This window comes from Prionailurus bengalensis, chromosome A2 (genome assembly GCF_016509475.1).
Source record: "Prionailurus bengalensis isolate Pbe53 chromosome A2, Fcat_Pben_1.1_paternal_pri, whole genome shotgun sequence".
NCBI classification, from domain to species: Eukaryota; Metazoa; Chordata; class Mammalia; order Carnivora; family Felidae; genus Prionailurus; species Prionailurus bengalensis.
In genome coordinates, this window is record NC_057348.1 from 160,758,438 (window position 1) to 160,775,918 (window position 17,481).

The following is a 17,481-nucleotide window of genomic DNA, read 5'->3' on the forward strand; positions in this document are numbered from 1 at the left end:
TTCCTCAAATGATTTTGCCACGAGTTTTTGTAGCAAGTGATGACGGGCTTTGTTTTTCCTCTAGAAATCACTGCTATCTGGTATCTGGGAGGAAAATACTCATGTGCCTTTCGTGCTTTCTGCTCCTTCAGCTGCCACAGAAGTGTCCTTTTCGTTTGATGTCGGTAACGGGCCAGTGGAGATTGTGGTGAGATCGCCCTCCCCACTCAATGATGACCAGTGGCACCGGGTCACCGCGGAGAGGAATGTGAAGCAAGCCAGCTTACAGGTGGATCGGCTGCCACAGCAGGTCCGCAAGGCGCCCACCGAAGGTCACACCCGCCTGGAGCTCTACAGCCAGCTGTTTGTTGGTGAGTAATAGGAAGGCCTTCATGACTTCCCCCTGTTGGTTTTAATTACCTTCACAATGGAAAAAATAAAGCTGTCTCTGGGATGCTTTGATAGAAATCTTCCCAAAAGTAAGAGTCTAGGCTTCTTGTAGACTCTATCAAGACAGAATGGAACAGGAAGATGAATCAGGGAGTCTAGGCTTCTTGTAGTCTCTAGCAAGACAGAATGGAACAGGAAGATGAATCAGGAGACCTAAATCTGGCTCACTCTCAACTCTCCAGCATTCAAGGTCCTCATCTACAAAATCAGAGGGGTATCTCTGAGGTCTCTGATCTGTGCAATGTTAGGTCTACAGCTTTAGGACTGTCGAAAATTCTTTGATAATTTAGGACGCTTGTAACTATGAGGGAGGAAGGATGGAGGGAGGGAGAAAGAGAAGGAAATGAGCTTCCTAAGTTTAGGTTTGCGTGAAATGATAAGTAGAAATCCATTCCTTTCTCTGCGCATCCTCGAGGTTCTAGGCAGAGACAGACGGGAATTTCCCCATACAAAATATCTTTACATGAGAAAGAGATCAACACTCAGGAATTTAAACAGAGCAAAAGTTGAGCATCCTTTGCAAGAAGTCGATCTAATCTCACAGTGTAGTCTTTGCTTTTGACATATTGCAGCTGAAGCTCATGTTCTTTCAGATCAATACCTGTTTCCACAACTAAATATTAAGTTTTCTTTTCCAGAACACTAACGTTTTAAGAAAGTAGCTGTTTTTCCTCTGTTGAATGACAAGAGAGCAAATTTGAAGGACTTCCTGGCTATGTGCCACCTTAGACCCCCCCCCCGAGTTTCTTGGGGTTAATTGTCAAGTCAGTCAACTGTGGCAATCCCAGACCAAGCAAAACCAGACGCGACCTGGTTGCTGTCCTTAAGCCTACCACCTGTCACCCTATGCTAGGGCCTCACTGAGGGTCAGCTAATTTTAACAAGGGCCGGAGCCCCACAGTGTCTTTCATAATTGTGCTGAAATGCTTTAAGAACATTGGAAAGTCACGGGGCGTCTGGGTGGCGCAGTCGGTTAAGCGTCCGACTTCAGCCAGGTCACGATCTCGCGGTCCGTGAGTTCGAGCCCCGCGTCGGGCTCTGGGCTGATGGCTCAGAGCCTGGAGCCTGTTTCTGATTCTGTGTCTGCCTCTCTCTCTGCCCCTCCCCCGTTCATGCTCTGTCTCTCTCTGTCCCAAAAATAATAAATAAACGTTGAAAAAAAAAAAAAGAACATTGGAAAGTCACAAAAGGAAAGGTAAAAGTAGATGTCACCTCCTTTGGTACAAGGTGGGCGGACTACAGACGTGTTAACTTAGTCCGTTAGCTCTGAAAGTAAGACTGATTTGTTAACAAGCCATGTCGTCAGGGGCCATGAAAGAGTCATAGATTTCAAAATAAAATACTCCTTGACCCCAATTAAAAGCTAACCCCTTACAAATCCTGCCCTCATGTTATAGTTCTCAAAATTGCACATTTCTTTAAAATTATTTTTTATGGGGGTGCCTGGGTGGTGCAGTCGGTTAAGCGTCCGACTTCAGCCAGGTCACGATCTCGCAGTCCGTGAGTTCGAGCCCCGCGTCAGGCTCTGGGCTGATGGCTCAGAGCCTGGAGCCTGTTTCCGATTCTGTGCCTCCCTCTCTCTCTGCCCCTCCCCCGTTCATGCTCTGTCTCTCTCTGTCCCAAAAATAAATAAACGTTGGGAAAAAAAATTTTTTAAATTATTTTTTATGAATTAAATACCAGGTCCACTGATTCCTGCTGAATATTATGAGCAAAGTCCACTTTATCCATACGTCTTGCCCAGATTACCTGGGACAAGTTTTGTTGTCCTCAATCCTGTCCATCCCAAGCATGCTGGTTAAATTCTACCTGGTTTTCTTCATAATGGGTGGCCTTCACTGACTGAGTTTCTTCTTTTTCTGACCTTGTCCCAACTTTCCTTTTTATTCCTTTCTTTCCATGGATTATAGTTGTCTCTGAAAAGTTTGGAGACAAAATAAACTTGTAAATGGAAAGAGATAGAGGGGAACATTTATTATGGTCTTGGAAGGAATTTTGATTTCTTGAAAGAACAGCTTATAAGGAGAGAACAGTAGAGGGCTGAGGTCAGAATTCGACAGAACAGTTTAAGAGACAGCCAGAAACACAGCACCTGGGGAAGAAGGCTGAAGGGGAATAGAGGGAACAAGCAAGGAAAAACCAGGAGAGGGGTGTCACGGGAAAAGACAGTCTCATGCCATTCTCTGGGTTTCTTATTGACAAATAACATCTGGTGCCATGCGTAAAACAAGGCTAGAAAAACATGCTTTGACTTTAGTAATGTTAAAACCACTGGTGACCTGGAAAAGAAGCTTCAGAACAGTGGGCCGCCATGATGAGTCAGCAGTTGCTTTTCCCTCGACGGAAACGAGGAGGTCCGCATCCTCATTTCTAATTTCCTGTCATCTCAGAGGCAGGCATGATGCGCATCTCCCAGGCACAAGCTATTTTGCGCCAGTATGAAAATTACTGTTCTGCAATAGACGTCCTCCCCAGGGGAGGTGGGGAGAGGAGCTAGTTTCCAAAGAGAACATCAATTCAACAGCTGTGAAATCATGGAGACTGTTATCCCAAGCCTCTTCAGTAGGGATTCGGGAACCCGGAGAGCTATCCTGGGTTCAGTTCTCATTTAGAAGCTCTGTCCTGACGATGTGTCACCACTTTCCCTCTTGAGTCTCCTTTTTCCCCTGTCTAATAAAGGAGTTGGATTCATTGGTCTCCAGAATGTCCTCCAGCTTCAACCATTTGTGATTACGTGTTTAGAGGTGGGTTAAAGCAGCTTCAGTCGCCAAGAGGTCATCCTTTGCGCTGTGTCATGTGGATAACGTGGGCTTTGAATCCCACCACTGTCACTTACAGGCTGAGGGACCACTGGCAGGTTACTCAGTATTTCCGTGTTAAAAAGAGATACAGGGGTGCCTGGGTGGCTCCGTGAGTTAAATGCCCAACTCTTAGTTTTCGGCTCAGGTCGTGATCTCACGGTTCGAGCCCCACATTGGGGTCCGTGCTGATGGTGTAAAGCCTGTTTGGGATTCTCTTTCTCTCTTTCTCTCTCTTCCCCTCTGCTGCTCATTCTCTCTTTCTCTCAAAATAAATAAATAAAAACATTTTTAAAATGATAAAGAGGGATACAGTCCCTACGTCTCAGGGTGGACTGAAACAGTCCAGAATAAGCACTCTTTGGAGGGTGCCTGTCATGAAGTCAGACTCATTAAATATGAGTTATTTCGTATCTTCGCTTTTACCTTTACTCCCTTAGCTTTCTATCTCCGTGTATCCGTGTAATGCTCACCCCCTCCTACAGAACCTGCTTCCAACTGGCTCATTTCTTCTTTCCTAAAGTACTGACCTGATGTGTGTTCACTTTAACCCACATGCCCTGAAGGAAGGTTCCCATGCATACACGCCCCCTGACATTCAAAGTCAGGCTGCAGCTACTCTGCTTACCTGCCTCAGTGACCATACAGCAGCACACAGTGACCCAGGAATGTTCTCAGTCGACCAAGAAGACAGAAAGCGTCCATGTGTAAACATCACATGGGCATCAGCGTCACGGCCAAGACACATGGCCAAGTTGCCCAACAGCTCCTTCCCCATTCTAGAACAGAGGGGCTTGCCTCAACCTAAGGCTAACACAGACCAGAATTCATTCTTGGATTTGCACACAGAGTGGGCTCTAAGGGAAGGCCAGCTTCCTGTCTCCTTTCTCAAAGCAACTGAAGAAATAGAACAGTGCCCCTCACTCCACATCTAAAATGTAATTAAAAGCTGTCATCGAAAGAGGATTAACACAGGTCTTTAGGCACTAACTCTCATTACTTTGAGAATTATTATCGAGGCTCTGATTCTGCTTTAGTAAAAAAGTAACAAATCAATTTAAACATGAAGAGTGATGTGGGAAGAAAGAAGCATCTGCTGGTATTTGTCCGAAACGTGGAGGAAACTTTCTCATGTTGTTGGTCCAGCAGGAACAAGGAGCATATGATGAGCTGCTGGGATGGCCCAGCAAAGACACTTAAACCACATGGTGATCTATAGCCTCAACCAAACCAGGTGTTCAGACCTACATCCTCCATGGCAGCCAAGGGCCATATTTTTCTTAGGAGGTAGAGAATAGCAGGCACGCTCAAAGTCATTATTTAGGTATGACCAGTGCTGGACTGGGCAGAGCCAGAGCGTGTTTTGGCACAGAGACATGTGGGGAGTTGGGAGCCCTGGTGGCTGAAGCAGTGTTGGGGCTGTGAGGGGGCAGGGTATCTGCTGGGACCTCGGCCTGCAGCTGGTGGCCAGCCCAACACCCCATTAGGGAGCTGGAGAATGTGAGCCATAAGGGAGAGCCAAGCAGGCTATTCAAGGCAGGGTGGCTGGTGTAGGGGTTGATTGCCATAAGCCAGACACAGGCCAGCGCATGTAACTGTGCTTAGCAGTAGCTTAAGGAGGAGGTCAGAGTTCGGGAGAGCTGGAGGCTGCTTTGGAAGGCTTAGGAAGATTCAAGCTCCTCAGTGGCTCTTTGAGAATCCTAACGACGAGTGTCCAGGCTCAAGTCGTTCGACTCTGACCTCTTCTGAAATCCCTCTGGCTAAAGAAGGCCTTCCCTTCTGTGTAAGACGTGGCCCAGAAGGAGCTGAGAAACCACGTTCATTCCTTCAGGATCTTTTGTGTTCTGCAGGAAGGCTGGCTGGAGACAGAAGAAGCGCTGTCCTCAGGACTCAGAGCAAACCTGCCCTTCCTCCAGCAGCTTCTCAGGAAACTCCTCCTGAGCTGCCCCTTGAGTTCATGGCTGAGTTGTCCTCCTGACAAATGAGGACGGAGTGCTATGACCATTCTCTGAGCCACGCTGGGCCAGTAGCCCCATAAAACGGCCCAACTTCCCCAAACTTGATGATATAGCTTGTTTGGTCAGCTGCTCCTCACCCTGTCTGGATTCCAGAATCCTGAATGGATCATTCCCCTGCCATCTGAAATTCAGTGCCATTGAGAGAGCAAAGAGAAAAATCAACATTTGTTGTCTGAAAGGGAGAAAAATGGAATTCCGGCCATGAAGTGTACCAAAATCTGTGTATGAATAGAACGGCTCTTTTTGGTATCCAAAAAGTTTAGAATCAAAAATAGACAATCCAGGTAGCAGGAATTAAAACCCAGAAAATAGGTTGCTTGTTCCCGTTTTCTGCAAGCCTGCCTCACTAACAACAACATAAACGCTGGCCAACATGTCCTGGACAACAGACACTTCAAGGCCAAGTGCTCCGTGTGCTTTATTTACCTCTTATAAAGTAAATGCTATTACTAATTTCTGCTTTATTTTCACAGTGAAGAAACTAAAGCTAAAGATTAGTTAACAGCCCAATGTCGTGCAGCTGGTAAGAGACAGAGCTGGGGTCTGATCCCTCAGAGTCTGATTCCAGAGATCCAACCCTCAAGGGTTCATCTTGTCAAAGCAAAAATTACACACTGACATTAAACAGGCAAGGAAGACTTCACTCAAGGATACTGCAGAGGGGAGAAAGGCCACAACTCAGTCTGGGCTCAACTCTGCTGAAACAGTGGAAGAGGGTTGTTTTTCATGTGTTGTGTTTTAATTGTGGTAAAATACACAATGGCGAGTTTTTAAGAGTAGGATAGAAGAGATGCGAGGCCATCTGTGTTTGCTAACAACTTTACCCAAAGGAAAAGTAAACTTTCTCCTCTCTTCCTGGCAGGACGCAGTTTTACAACTTGGAGTGAGGGGCCACCCTTCCCCAGGAACTAAGAGATACAGGCAGTAGCTCCCCTGACGTTTACATTTCAAAGAGACTAGAAAGACATTCCTGGGTTGTAAAACCGGCAAAAAGACTTTTGAAAAGATTTACATCTCAAAGGGGAAGAGAAAGAATTCACCATTAGGAGCTTTCTTAAGTAAATGTTTTAAGAAGAGGGAAGTCAGGAGACCAGGGTCAGGAAGAAACAGGTCTCAAGGTGAGTCAAACTGAGGGGAACACTGCCGCCATCTTGGTCAGTCTATACCAACGTTTCTCTTGTAGGGTGATAGTGTGGTCCACCAGGTGGTTTCAGAGTGCCAACCCCAGCTACAGGCTGCAGGCTGCAGGCAGAACTTCCTGTGGTGCAAAAGGGAACCCATCCAGAAAAGACTTGGTGCACCCCAGATGGCAGCGGGGCCCCCATGAGGAAATACTGCTGTCAGTCATGGAGTATAGAGTAGGAGACTAGGAGATCAGGCCTGGCCTGAGTTGGCCCTGGCAAGTATTCTGTGCATTACAAAGTCAAAATGGCAAAGACCAAGGCAGGCAGAGAACCATGGGCAGACACAGACACAAAGCATTTGGAAAAAGATGAGAAGCAGAAGCAATCTTGGTGGGGAATGAGCCGCCTTACTTGAGAGTCTCTGGGATATGAAAATAAGCTGTTGTTTCTTTTTTACTTATTTTGGGAAACCCTTTGCAAGGGTTGTCAAAGTCAACACAGATCTCTCCAGAACCCACAGAGGTCTAGAAAACGTCCATAACTCTTGTCTTCTTTCCATGATCTCCCAGTGTAACCGAACCCAAGTCCATCTGCCCGATGCAAAGCAAAGTCAACCACTAACAACACATCAAGTCGGCAGCAAGGAGTTTGTTCAAGAGGCAGCCAAAGGAGGAGACAAAAGGACAAGCCTCAGATCCACCTCCCCAAAGTGGGAGGGAACACATTTTTGTAATCCTGGGAGTTGAGGTCACACACATATTGATGAAAAGGGCAGAGAAACTTAGGACCATTCATTAGGAGAGATGTGGCATGTGCACTGAGTGATGTGGGCATAGCAGACATCCCGTATTCACCGTGGGGTGGAGACTTAACATCAGAAGAAAGCAAAATTCAGCCACAGACTCTGTTGCCTGGTGAACTGGGGAAACCCCAGGCCCTGGGGCCTTGACCCAGCCCATCCCAGAGAGGTCGCCAGAGGTTCTTGGTCATGTCGGGAGAGATAATTCAAGGCCAGACACACAACACAGCAGATGAGCAACATAAGTGGGAAAGTTTATTCAAGTGACTGTCACCTCCCAAGATGTGAGAGAGCCCGTGAGCACAAGAGAGAGAGCTGTGTCCCACGGGAGTTGGGTTTCTATCTTTTATTGACAGGTGGCAAGTGGGGAGTGGAATATATATTACTTGGGGCGGGGATTTCTTGGAAGCAGAGTTTTGTGCCTCTTCTTTCCTTATTTGGTCATGGGTTTCTAATCATGGCACCTGCCCTCTTTGGCCTGTGTGGTTTGATCTGGCTTCTTGTGGGGTGCCCCCAGGACAGCCCTCTAACTTTCCCCATAGCTGGCCAAGTCTTCCTTGTTGCTGGCCTCCAGGCGTCCTGTTAGAACCTAATTGCCTACTTGAACAACATCAGAAGGTTATCTCAAGACAAAGAGAAGGAGCTGCGGGCATGCCCTAAGAACCAGTATAACTGGATGGGGTCTTGGGTTCATCATCTCAGGTAAAGAAAGCAGGGCTTTACTTGTTCCCAGGCTGGAACCATATCAGCTGACCCTGAGTCCAGGCTGCTGCAGAGGCACCTAGTGGGTTTGTTCGTGGGGACTGAAAAGACACGATAGCTTATGAGGAGGAAACATTTCTGTGAAAAACAAGCTTTAAACTTTCTGCTACTTTCAACTCCATTCACCCTGCAGGGCCCGGTTTCACCAGCAGCGGCCCACCCACCATCCTTCATGAAATACTTTCTTCTCTTGAAAGTATGGCAGTGTACTCACCCACTTTTCCTTCCACTTTTGCTTGCCATGACTTAGTCTCTCCCTCGCTGTGACCACTAGATATGGAAGCTTCACAGAACCTTCCTCTCTTCTCCATCCATCCATTTCCCCAGGTGATCTTATCCAGTCCAGTGGCATCCAATACTATCTATGGACCAATGACTCTTAAATTGAAATCTCTAGGCTTCACTTCTCTCAGAAACTCTGCATGCACTTATTCAACCATCTACTTAGCACCTCAGCTTGGATGTCCAATGGGCATTTCCTGACAGGCTCTTGATGCCTACCCCAAACCTGTTCTTCCACCAACCTTCCCATCACAGTAAATGACGTCACCACCTACCCATCTTTGCTTAAGCCCAAAATTTGGAGTTGTCCTTGATTCCTCTCCTTCTGTCATCACTGCCCGGCAGGAGTGAGCCTCATGACTCTACCTGTAGACTGTGCCCGGGGTGCGTCCACTGCTCTCCATTACCACAAGTCCTACCCTAGTCAAAGCCACAGTTGTGTCTTGCTTGAACTGATGCAGGGTGTTTCCTGGCTGGTCTCCACAGTTTTGGTATGTGCCACGGACACATCAAGCTTATTTCTGCTCTAGAGCATTTGTACTGGCTGTTTCCTCTGCCTCAGAATACCTCCCCAGACACTGACGAGGCCAGACCCTTCTTGTTCTTTATGTCTCAGCTTCCGTTACCTTCTTAGAGAGGCCTTCTCTGACCACTCAATCAGAAGTAAGCAGTCACATTCTCCTTAGTGTGATATTTTCATTTCTTTTTGTGTCCTTCCCCTAGACAGTAGGCTCCATGACAACAGAGATCTAGAATAATGTCGCAATGGTTGAGTACCGGCTGAATATACAGTAGAATGAATGAGTGAATGGTATCGTGTTTATTACTTCTCTGAGTTAATAGTCATATGGCCATCTTTGGAAATACCTTTTTTCACTGGATACCACAGACTGAAATCAAGCATAACAGAAGCCAAAGGAAAAAAAAAAAAGAGGAGACTGAGAGTCTCATAATTTTATGAAAGATAGCATCTCAATGCAGTCTAGTCCCTAAATACAGTTTTCATTCTCCCTCTTTCAAGGTGAGGCCTTATCTGTTTGGCAGTAGCCGAGACGCTAGCTAGGACCCTAATGCAAAGAGTTTCAGACCTGACCCTTATAACTGGTCCCCTGCTTCTCCCCCAGACACAGATAGGGAGCAGCATGGCTGGAAACCACAGCCAGCGGGAAAATAATGAAATAAAATGATTTACTAGGTAAAATGATAGTATAAACATCACTAGATGAAGTCAGTAAACTATCTGCAAAGCAGAAGGGCAAATAAAATACAGAGGTCGCTTCCATAGAACTGCCTCCTGCCCCTTCACCCCACCACGGGTGAAGCCACCCACAAGTAAGTCACCCTACGTTTTCCTACCCTCGGGCCTTTAGTGGGCAAAGCCTACCAGCTTTAACAATTCTGGCTCTCTCTTTATTAGTTAGAGTTTTAACATATTAAGTAAGTTAGGATACACATTATTTTTACCTTGGTTTCTTACACTCCCAACATAATCAGATTGACAGTGTGCTTTTATCCTCTTTTTTTTTAGTTTTTTTTTAACGTTTTATTTATTTTTGAGACAGAGAGAGACAGAGCATGAACGGGGGAGGGGCAGAGAGAGAGGGAGACACAGAATTGGAAGCAGGCTCCAGGCTCTGAGCCATCAGCCCAGAGCCCAACGCGGGGCTCGAACTCACGGACCGCAAGATCGTGACCTGAGCCGAAGTCGGCCGCCCAACCGACTGAGCCACCCAGGCGCCCCGCTTTTATTCTCTTTTGAGACCCAACAAGGTAGCCTGTGAACCGCCCGTTTCCACAGGTGCTGGACCACTCTTCTAAGGCAGAGGTCACACGCATGGAAGCGTTTAGAGAGATTCGGGACAAACGAATCGAGGCGATCCTGCTGTTCACCTTCTGTGTAAAATAGCTCATGTGTCGTAAACAAGTGCTTCAGGGGCTCTGCGGTCCTCCTCCCCATTTTCTCATGACAACTGATGGGCACGGTCTGATCCAGAGAAGTCATTTTAAAGAATTTTTTTTTAATGTTTATTTATTTAGTTTGAAAGAAAGAGAGAGAGAGCAGAGGAGGGGCAGAGAGAGAGGGAGAGAGAATCCCAAGCAGGCTCCACGCTGTTAGTGCAGAGCCTGACGTGGGGCTCGAACTCACAAACCGGGAGATCATGACCTGAGCTGAAACCAAGAGTTGGAAGCTTCACCACTGAGGCACCCAGCCCCCCCCCCAAAAAAAGTTGTTTTAATGCCAAGACACCAACTTTGCAATCAGCATGGAGAATTTTTTTCAACAGATTCACAATTTCACATATACATTCTTTATTCTTTCTATGAGGATCAAACTAGAGATCGTGACCGTAAATGGCAGCTGTCGCACAGAAAAAGATTGTAATCAAAGAAATTAGTATCATGATGCAACTGTTGAGGAGCAGATGAGAACTCACAGCCCCACCGCCCCTCTGGCGATTCCCTGAGGAGGTGAAACAACCCCACTTCACTAGCCCGAATGAGAGAGAGGGAGAAAGAGAGAGGAGAGAGAAAGAGAGAGGGAGAGCAAGAGCTGTGAGCACAGTTACCCCATAGATGCCTTATTCTACACACCCGTCTCCCATCAACCCTCCTGTCCAGGGTTCTGCCTAGCAGGTACACACGGGGCCCACCCTCACCTCCTGGTCCTGTCGTCATATCCTGGCGGTGTTCCTCGCTCATTTTAATTTCTCTTTGTCACGCTTCATCTTTCTTCCCAATTCCCAGCTCCGTTCTCTCCCCCTCACTGGCACCCGCTCGAGTGTATTTTATGTGTGGCCTCCCAGCCCCACGCTCTATATACCTGTTCAAAATATATGTATGTTTTGGAAACTTGATAGTATTGCCTTTTGCGTGTCATGATTTATATAAATGGTATTGTACTAGAAATCTCATCTGTTTCTTGCTTTTTCATGCAGCCTTAGGTTTTTAAGATGTATTTGTATAGCTCTGTGAATACTGTGGTACAGTGTTCCATTATGTGTACATCCACACTTTATTTATTCTGTCCCCTAAAGATGGATACCTGAATTCCCCGAACTCTTGGCACCTGCAGCCATTCCGTGAATACGTTTATGCACGCCCCCCTGTTGTTCGAGGGTTTCTTCTGTGCATGCATGTATATGTGTGTGTGTGTGTGCACGTGTGTGTGTGTGTGTGTGTGTGTGCTCGCATGTCCAGGAAAATTACTGCATTGTAGGGGATCTGCATGCTTACTTCACCAAGTATTGCTTGTCTGATCAGTTTCTGAGTGTAAACTTCAAACCTTATTGGTCGAATTATCCATTTCTGTCCATAGTCTATCACTGGTAGCTCTGTATAATTTGAGGCTGTTTTGCTAGCTAAATGAGTCAGTTCGTGATCTTTTTGATTTATGGCGTCTTCATTCACTATGATGTTTTCCATCTCAGTTTTATCTTTGCTCTTAAAACTACTGCAGTGCCCTCCTGGTTGCTATTAATATTTGCCTGGTGCTTTTGTACAGGTGTTTGTATCCTTTTATTGTATATCAGATATCATAATGCAGAATCTCTTAAAAATCTAATTTGAGAATCTCTATTCACTTATTGTAACTACTGTTATTTCATAAGGGAAGATTTCTGCATCTTACCTTGTGTTTTTGATTTACTATGTTTTGTTTATTTGTTTGCCTGCCCACCCACCCCCATCTACTTTCCATTGATCAAACTGAATATTACTCTACTGATTTGAAAGTTATAGATTCCACTTTCATTCTTCTGGCATCTATTCCTAACTTATTAAGACACATACTTATGCTTTTTCTCCCTGTCATCCACAGAAACAAATCAATATCACTGTTCTGAATAAGACAAAGACCAAGAACACCTCACTGCCTGCCGTGGTGATATCATTTAGAGTTTTAATTGCAGAATCTTATCAACATACTTATTTTAATTGCATTTACTAGGTTTTTCTTTTTTTTTTACTCTTATTTCCCATATCTTATCACCTCTTGGATTCAGTTCCCTTCTTACTCAAGAGCAGTTCGAAGGAAGACTGCATAGGAGGGTGCCTGGGTGGCTCAGTCGTTTGAGTGTCTGACTTCAGCTCAGGTCATGATCTCATGGTCCGTGAGTTCCAGCCCCGCATCGGGCTCTGTGCTGATGGCTCAGAGCCTGAAGCCTGTTTCAGATTCTCTGTCTCCCTTTCTCTCTGTCCCTCCCCCGCTCATGCTCGCTCTCTCTCTCTCTCTCTCTCTCAAAAATAAACTTTTTTTTTTTAAGAAGAAAGAGTGCATAGGTGAATCCTTCCAAGACACATGCTTACAAATATCTTTACTGGTGGCCATATTTAAATCAATACTGTCTTTTATCAACAGTGTTGCTCTTGAGAAGTTAGATGTAAGCTACATTCTTATTATTGAACTTCTTTCTCTTTTCTTTTAATGTTTCTTCACTTAATGCAGCACTCTCAGCCTTTTGGGGGCCAGTCTGCTAAAGCCTGTTTTCCTCTTCCCAGAAAGATGTTTTATATGAGTAACATAAAATATACTAAATTACGAAAGAAACCAAGCATAGTGAAATTAAGTTATCAAACATCTAAAACAGCAAATTAGTGATACAATAGTAATATTAGTGCTGTAAATAACAAGACCTAGCATCAGATCTAATAACTACCTGAAGTTCAAACTCCTCATGATCATAAATGATACTTCAAAAGATCTATAACTCTAATGTAATAGGAACATATCTATGATTTTCTATCAGCAGTCGTGATGCAGATACCGCTAATCCTGCTGCAATTTTCCCTACAGTCCTAATTGAAGAACATTTTAAATTTTCATTGAGAGGCTAGTGAAAATTTTGAACATGGAAGGTGTTTCCCATCCTATTCTCCAGCCTCCTGACTCCCATACACAAATGCCTGGGCTTTGGGGCTCTGGTTAAGAACCACAGCTATAGGCATAGGTGTGGGGTTTTTTCTTATCTACTCTGTTTAGTATTAATATATATCTTATATACTTCTGTTATTAGTATATCGTATATACTCTGTTTAATAGGAGCCTCTTCATTCTGTTCTAGAATATTCTGAGTCATTATTTCTTCAAACAGTTCCTTCCCCCCAGTTTCTCTTTTCTTTTGAGGTTATTGGTACACACATGACAACACTTCTGCCCTACACAGTCCTTAACTTTTTGTTTATTAGTTTAACCACTTTATCCTTTCCCGTTGCCTTTGAGGAGGGTTTATTGACCCCATATTTCAACCGCCTAAAATGTTCTTCTGCTCTATCTAGTCTGCTCTCCAATCCCTCCTTAGAAATCTTTATTTATTATTATATTATGGTTTTCTAATTCTCGACATCTCCAGCCAATTCTTCTTCATAATGGTTTGTCTTGGCCCCATGTTTCCAGTATCACGGAGGAATCATTATGCTAATCTCGCTGCTCTTTTATGTAAGCGCAGTAATTAAGATGACGATTATGTTGGCTCCTGTGTGCCTGCTGTCTTGCATTTCTGTCCCTCCCGATACAGGAGTCCTTTCCTCATAGCGTGGGCTTTCCTCCAAGGCCTTGTCAACATGCGAGCTCATGTCCGTTCCCTTGAGATTACAAAATGCATCCTCCAGTGTTGTCTGCCTGAGGGGAGAAGTTAACGCTCAGGCCCTGGGCTGTGCTCCTCAAGGAAAGTTGAGCGGGAGGAGAAGACGTTCATCTCGGGATGTGGAAGGGCTAGTTCCCATCCACATCAACCCCTTCCCGTTCCCACCTCCAGGTGTCTCTCACGTCCCCACGCACAACTTCAAAAAGCCTCCCTCCCACCCAGGCAGGGACAGCCATCTTCTGCTGTAACTGATTCTTCAACCAGAGGTGTATCTTCACCCACTAGAGCTGTTCTGTCAGTACTACACCTAAAGGTCTGTCTCAAAAATAAGCAGATCAAATAGCCTCTCATGGTTTCCTTGTTTTCCATGACCTGCCCGTACTATTTAGCATTCATACCCAAGGCGTCCTTGCAGTCTTGACCTCAGAACGTGCCACTGTTCTGTCCTCAGCCTCTCTGCTAGCTCCTCTCTTTCCCTCCCCTCCATCCCCACGGCTCCTCTTCTGTTCCTCCACCCTCGTGTCTTGGGAAGCTCATACATCCTGGGAGGGTGGTGATCAGAGCCATGCCGATCCCTCCCAGATCCATAAATCCTGGGACTAGCATCTGCGAAGCCTTGTTTGAAGTCTGCAGTCTGCGAGGGGGACAACAAAGTGACAGGGGGAAGGAGCACTGGGGGTTCTTGACTCTGGATGAAAGAGACCAGATCTGGTTGTTTAAAAAGTAAAGACTTGGGGCGCCTGGGTGGCGCAGTGGGTTAAGCGTCCGACTTCAGCCAGGTCCCGATCTCGCGGTCCGTGAGTTCGAGCCCCGCGTCAGGCTCTGGGCTGATGGCTCGGAGCCTGGAGCCTGTTTCCGATTCTGTGTCTCCCTCTCTCTCTGCCCCTCCCCCATTCATGCTCTGTCTCTCTCTGTCCCAAAAATAAATAAACGTTGAAAAAAAAATTTAAAAAAAAGTTATTTATGTAATATTTTCATTAAGTTATACAATTATAGGGGCGCCTGGGTGGCGCAGTCAGTTAAGCGCCCGACTTCAGCCAGGTCACGATCTCGCGGTCCCGGAGTTCGAGCCCCGCGTCAGGCTCTGGGCTGATGGCTCAGAGCCTGGAGCCTGTTTCCGATTCTGTGTCTCCCTCTCTCTCTGCCCCTCCCCCGTTCATGCTCTGTCTCTCTCTGTCCCAAAAATAAATAAATGTTGAAAAAAAAATTTTTAAAAGTAAAGACTTTAGAAGACAGATCATGAAGACAGAGAGAGAGGTGAATCAGCCCAGTTCAAGTTCCTGTCCTCGTGTGTGTGTGTGTGCGTTTGTGTGTGTGTCCGAGAGAGAGAGAGAGAGAGAGAGAGAGAGAGAGAATCTAGGATATGTTAAATACATTAAAACCAACAGAAAGAAGAGGCTTATTTTGCTCCAAAGATAAGCAGTATTCACCAGCAGGACACATAACAGGAACAGTAACATACAGATATTTGTAAAAGAAATACCTGGAGTTGTAAGCTGATGTATTTAAATTTGGGGTTTGCGTTGAAATCTACTAAAGTGCTGTGAATACTCTAACGTTTGGATCTAAGATGTGGTGGTTTATCGCTGTATTCTCTCTCAGCCCCCACTTCTCTAAGGGACTTGGAACTGTATTAATTGATGCCACGAGCTGCCCTCTGAACCAGCACCGTCAGACCGGGTATGGGGCGGGGGGGGGGGGGGGTGAGCCACCACCCACCAGCTGGGGCTAAAACCCATAGCTGCTCTGGTTTTAAAGTTGAACTTGAGCTTTTGAACCAAGCAAAAATATAATTTCAATAATGGCATCAAAGAAATGGTCTCTCTGTTGACCTGGAGATTGGTGTGGACAGCTCTGTTCCTGGTTCTGAACTGTCAGCACTGCATTCCCTTTTTGGCTTCAGCCATCCTTGTGGCTTCAGGGACAGTATTTTTCCAAGCAGTGAATGACTTATATTAATCATTCTGTCAGCATTTTCCATTTAAGCAGAGCAATGCCTAGAAACATATGTAGAAGAATCTCCTGTGATGCAAGCCCAAAAATCAAGATGGCAGCCATTAGCAAGAGTGCAAGCTTAAGAGCCATATAGCCTGGCAATGAATTATGGCCAATGGCCACTTCTTAGCTGTTTAACACTGGGCACATCGAGTCTCTTGGTCTCAGTTTCTTCACCTATAAAGTAAGGATGATAATAATTATCTCTGAGAGTTAGAACATGTAGTTTGGAAGAGTATCTTGTACAGCTAGTATCCGACTAATATTAGCTTTTGAAACAGGTAGTAATTTATTATGCTTGCCCTGCCACTGTGGTCTCCAGAATGAATTCAGACCTCCTACATCCTCCCCATCTCAGAGCAACTCACATTTAGATGCGCATAACTGTTCTGTGCTATCAGAAACCCAGTATTCCCTCGGCCTTTATATTGAAGTCTCCTTCTAGTTTAAATAGTTTGGATTCACAGATTCTGCATGTCCTTTGCCCTGAGGACATAAGAAAATCCATGCAGTGATAATGAACTTTAGGAAAAAATCTATTCTATTGAGTGAAGTTATGAATGAGCACTCACGAACGTTATCTGCAAAAGCAATTCTCCAAACCCGCGCTCTCTGTGTAAAAACTTTTTCATACATGCCCTCCGATATCTAGCTGACATAGGCTTCCCTGATCAATACTTGTCGATCATGCAGCTGCACTGAATAATGTGATCCCATCCTTCAACTCTCCCCACTCCTGAGAAATCTTCGCCATTCTGAGGCTCTCATCTTAACCAGTAATGGCGGTTTATTTTACACACCTGTACTGACACTGCAGGTTTTTTTCTTATGGGTTCAAGTGGAGCATCAAGACCTAAGAGACAGTGGTAACATGTAGAGTGAGAGATACAGCAGGTACGGCATCTGCAATGAGGGAGGCCAGGCCTGTCCAAGCACATAGTCGTGTTTGCCTGCTCACGAGCACAGGCCAGGAATGGCTGCCCTGGAGAAGGGTGGGGGGGGGGGGTCCCCTGGACCCAGAGAAGTCACACCAGTCTTTTATCCCCTCCCAATCACCGGTGCAAGGCCTTCGTGCCAGCTCACAGCTCCCCAAATGCAAATACGGTCCCGCACAGCAGACAAGAGAGAGAGAACACACCGGCCTAATCCCGGATCTTCCAGGAACACAGTGCAGTTCAAAGGTCTTTCTCTCGGGCAGGCCTGGACCAGCCAAGCTTGATGCCAACCCTTTACTCACTGTATGAGCCTGCTCAGGCTGCCATAACAACATACCCACAGATTAGGGGCTTAAATAACAAACCTTTTCTGGAAGCCGGAAGTCCAAGATCCAGATGCCAGGGTTGGTTTCTCCTGAGGCCTCTCTCCTAGCTTTGTAGACCGCTGCTTCTCGCTATGTCCTCACAGGGCCATTTTCCTGTGTGCACACAGCCCCGTGTGTCTCTTCCTCTTCTAAGAAAGGACACCAGTCACAGGAGATGAGAGCCTCACCCTTACGGTTGCATTTAACCTTAATTACCTCTGTAAAGGCCCTATCCCCCAAATATAATCACACTGGGGGTTAGTCTTCAACGTAGGGATTTGGGGGCGACACAGTGCTTTCCAAAACACCAAAGGATTCAGGTTTCTGTACGCTCACCTTAGTCCTGTTTAATTTATTCCAAGTCTGTACTTCTGTAGAATTTTGTTTATAAT

General features: G+C 45.7%; 1 protein-coding gene across 1 annotated transcript in view; it reads left to right on the plus strand.

Moving 5' to 3' along the window:
- CNTNAP2 (contactin associated protein 2) overlaps window positions 1–17,481 on the plus strand; it is a 1,977,233-nt gene that overhangs the window by 1,746,218 nt on the left and 213,534 nt on the right. Inside the window, exon 17 of the mRNA XM_043589809.1 lies at window positions 132–350. Coding sequence (XP_043445744.1) covers window positions 132–350 — 219 coding nt within the window. The remainder of the gene's footprint in view (window positions 1–131; window positions 351–17,481) is intronic.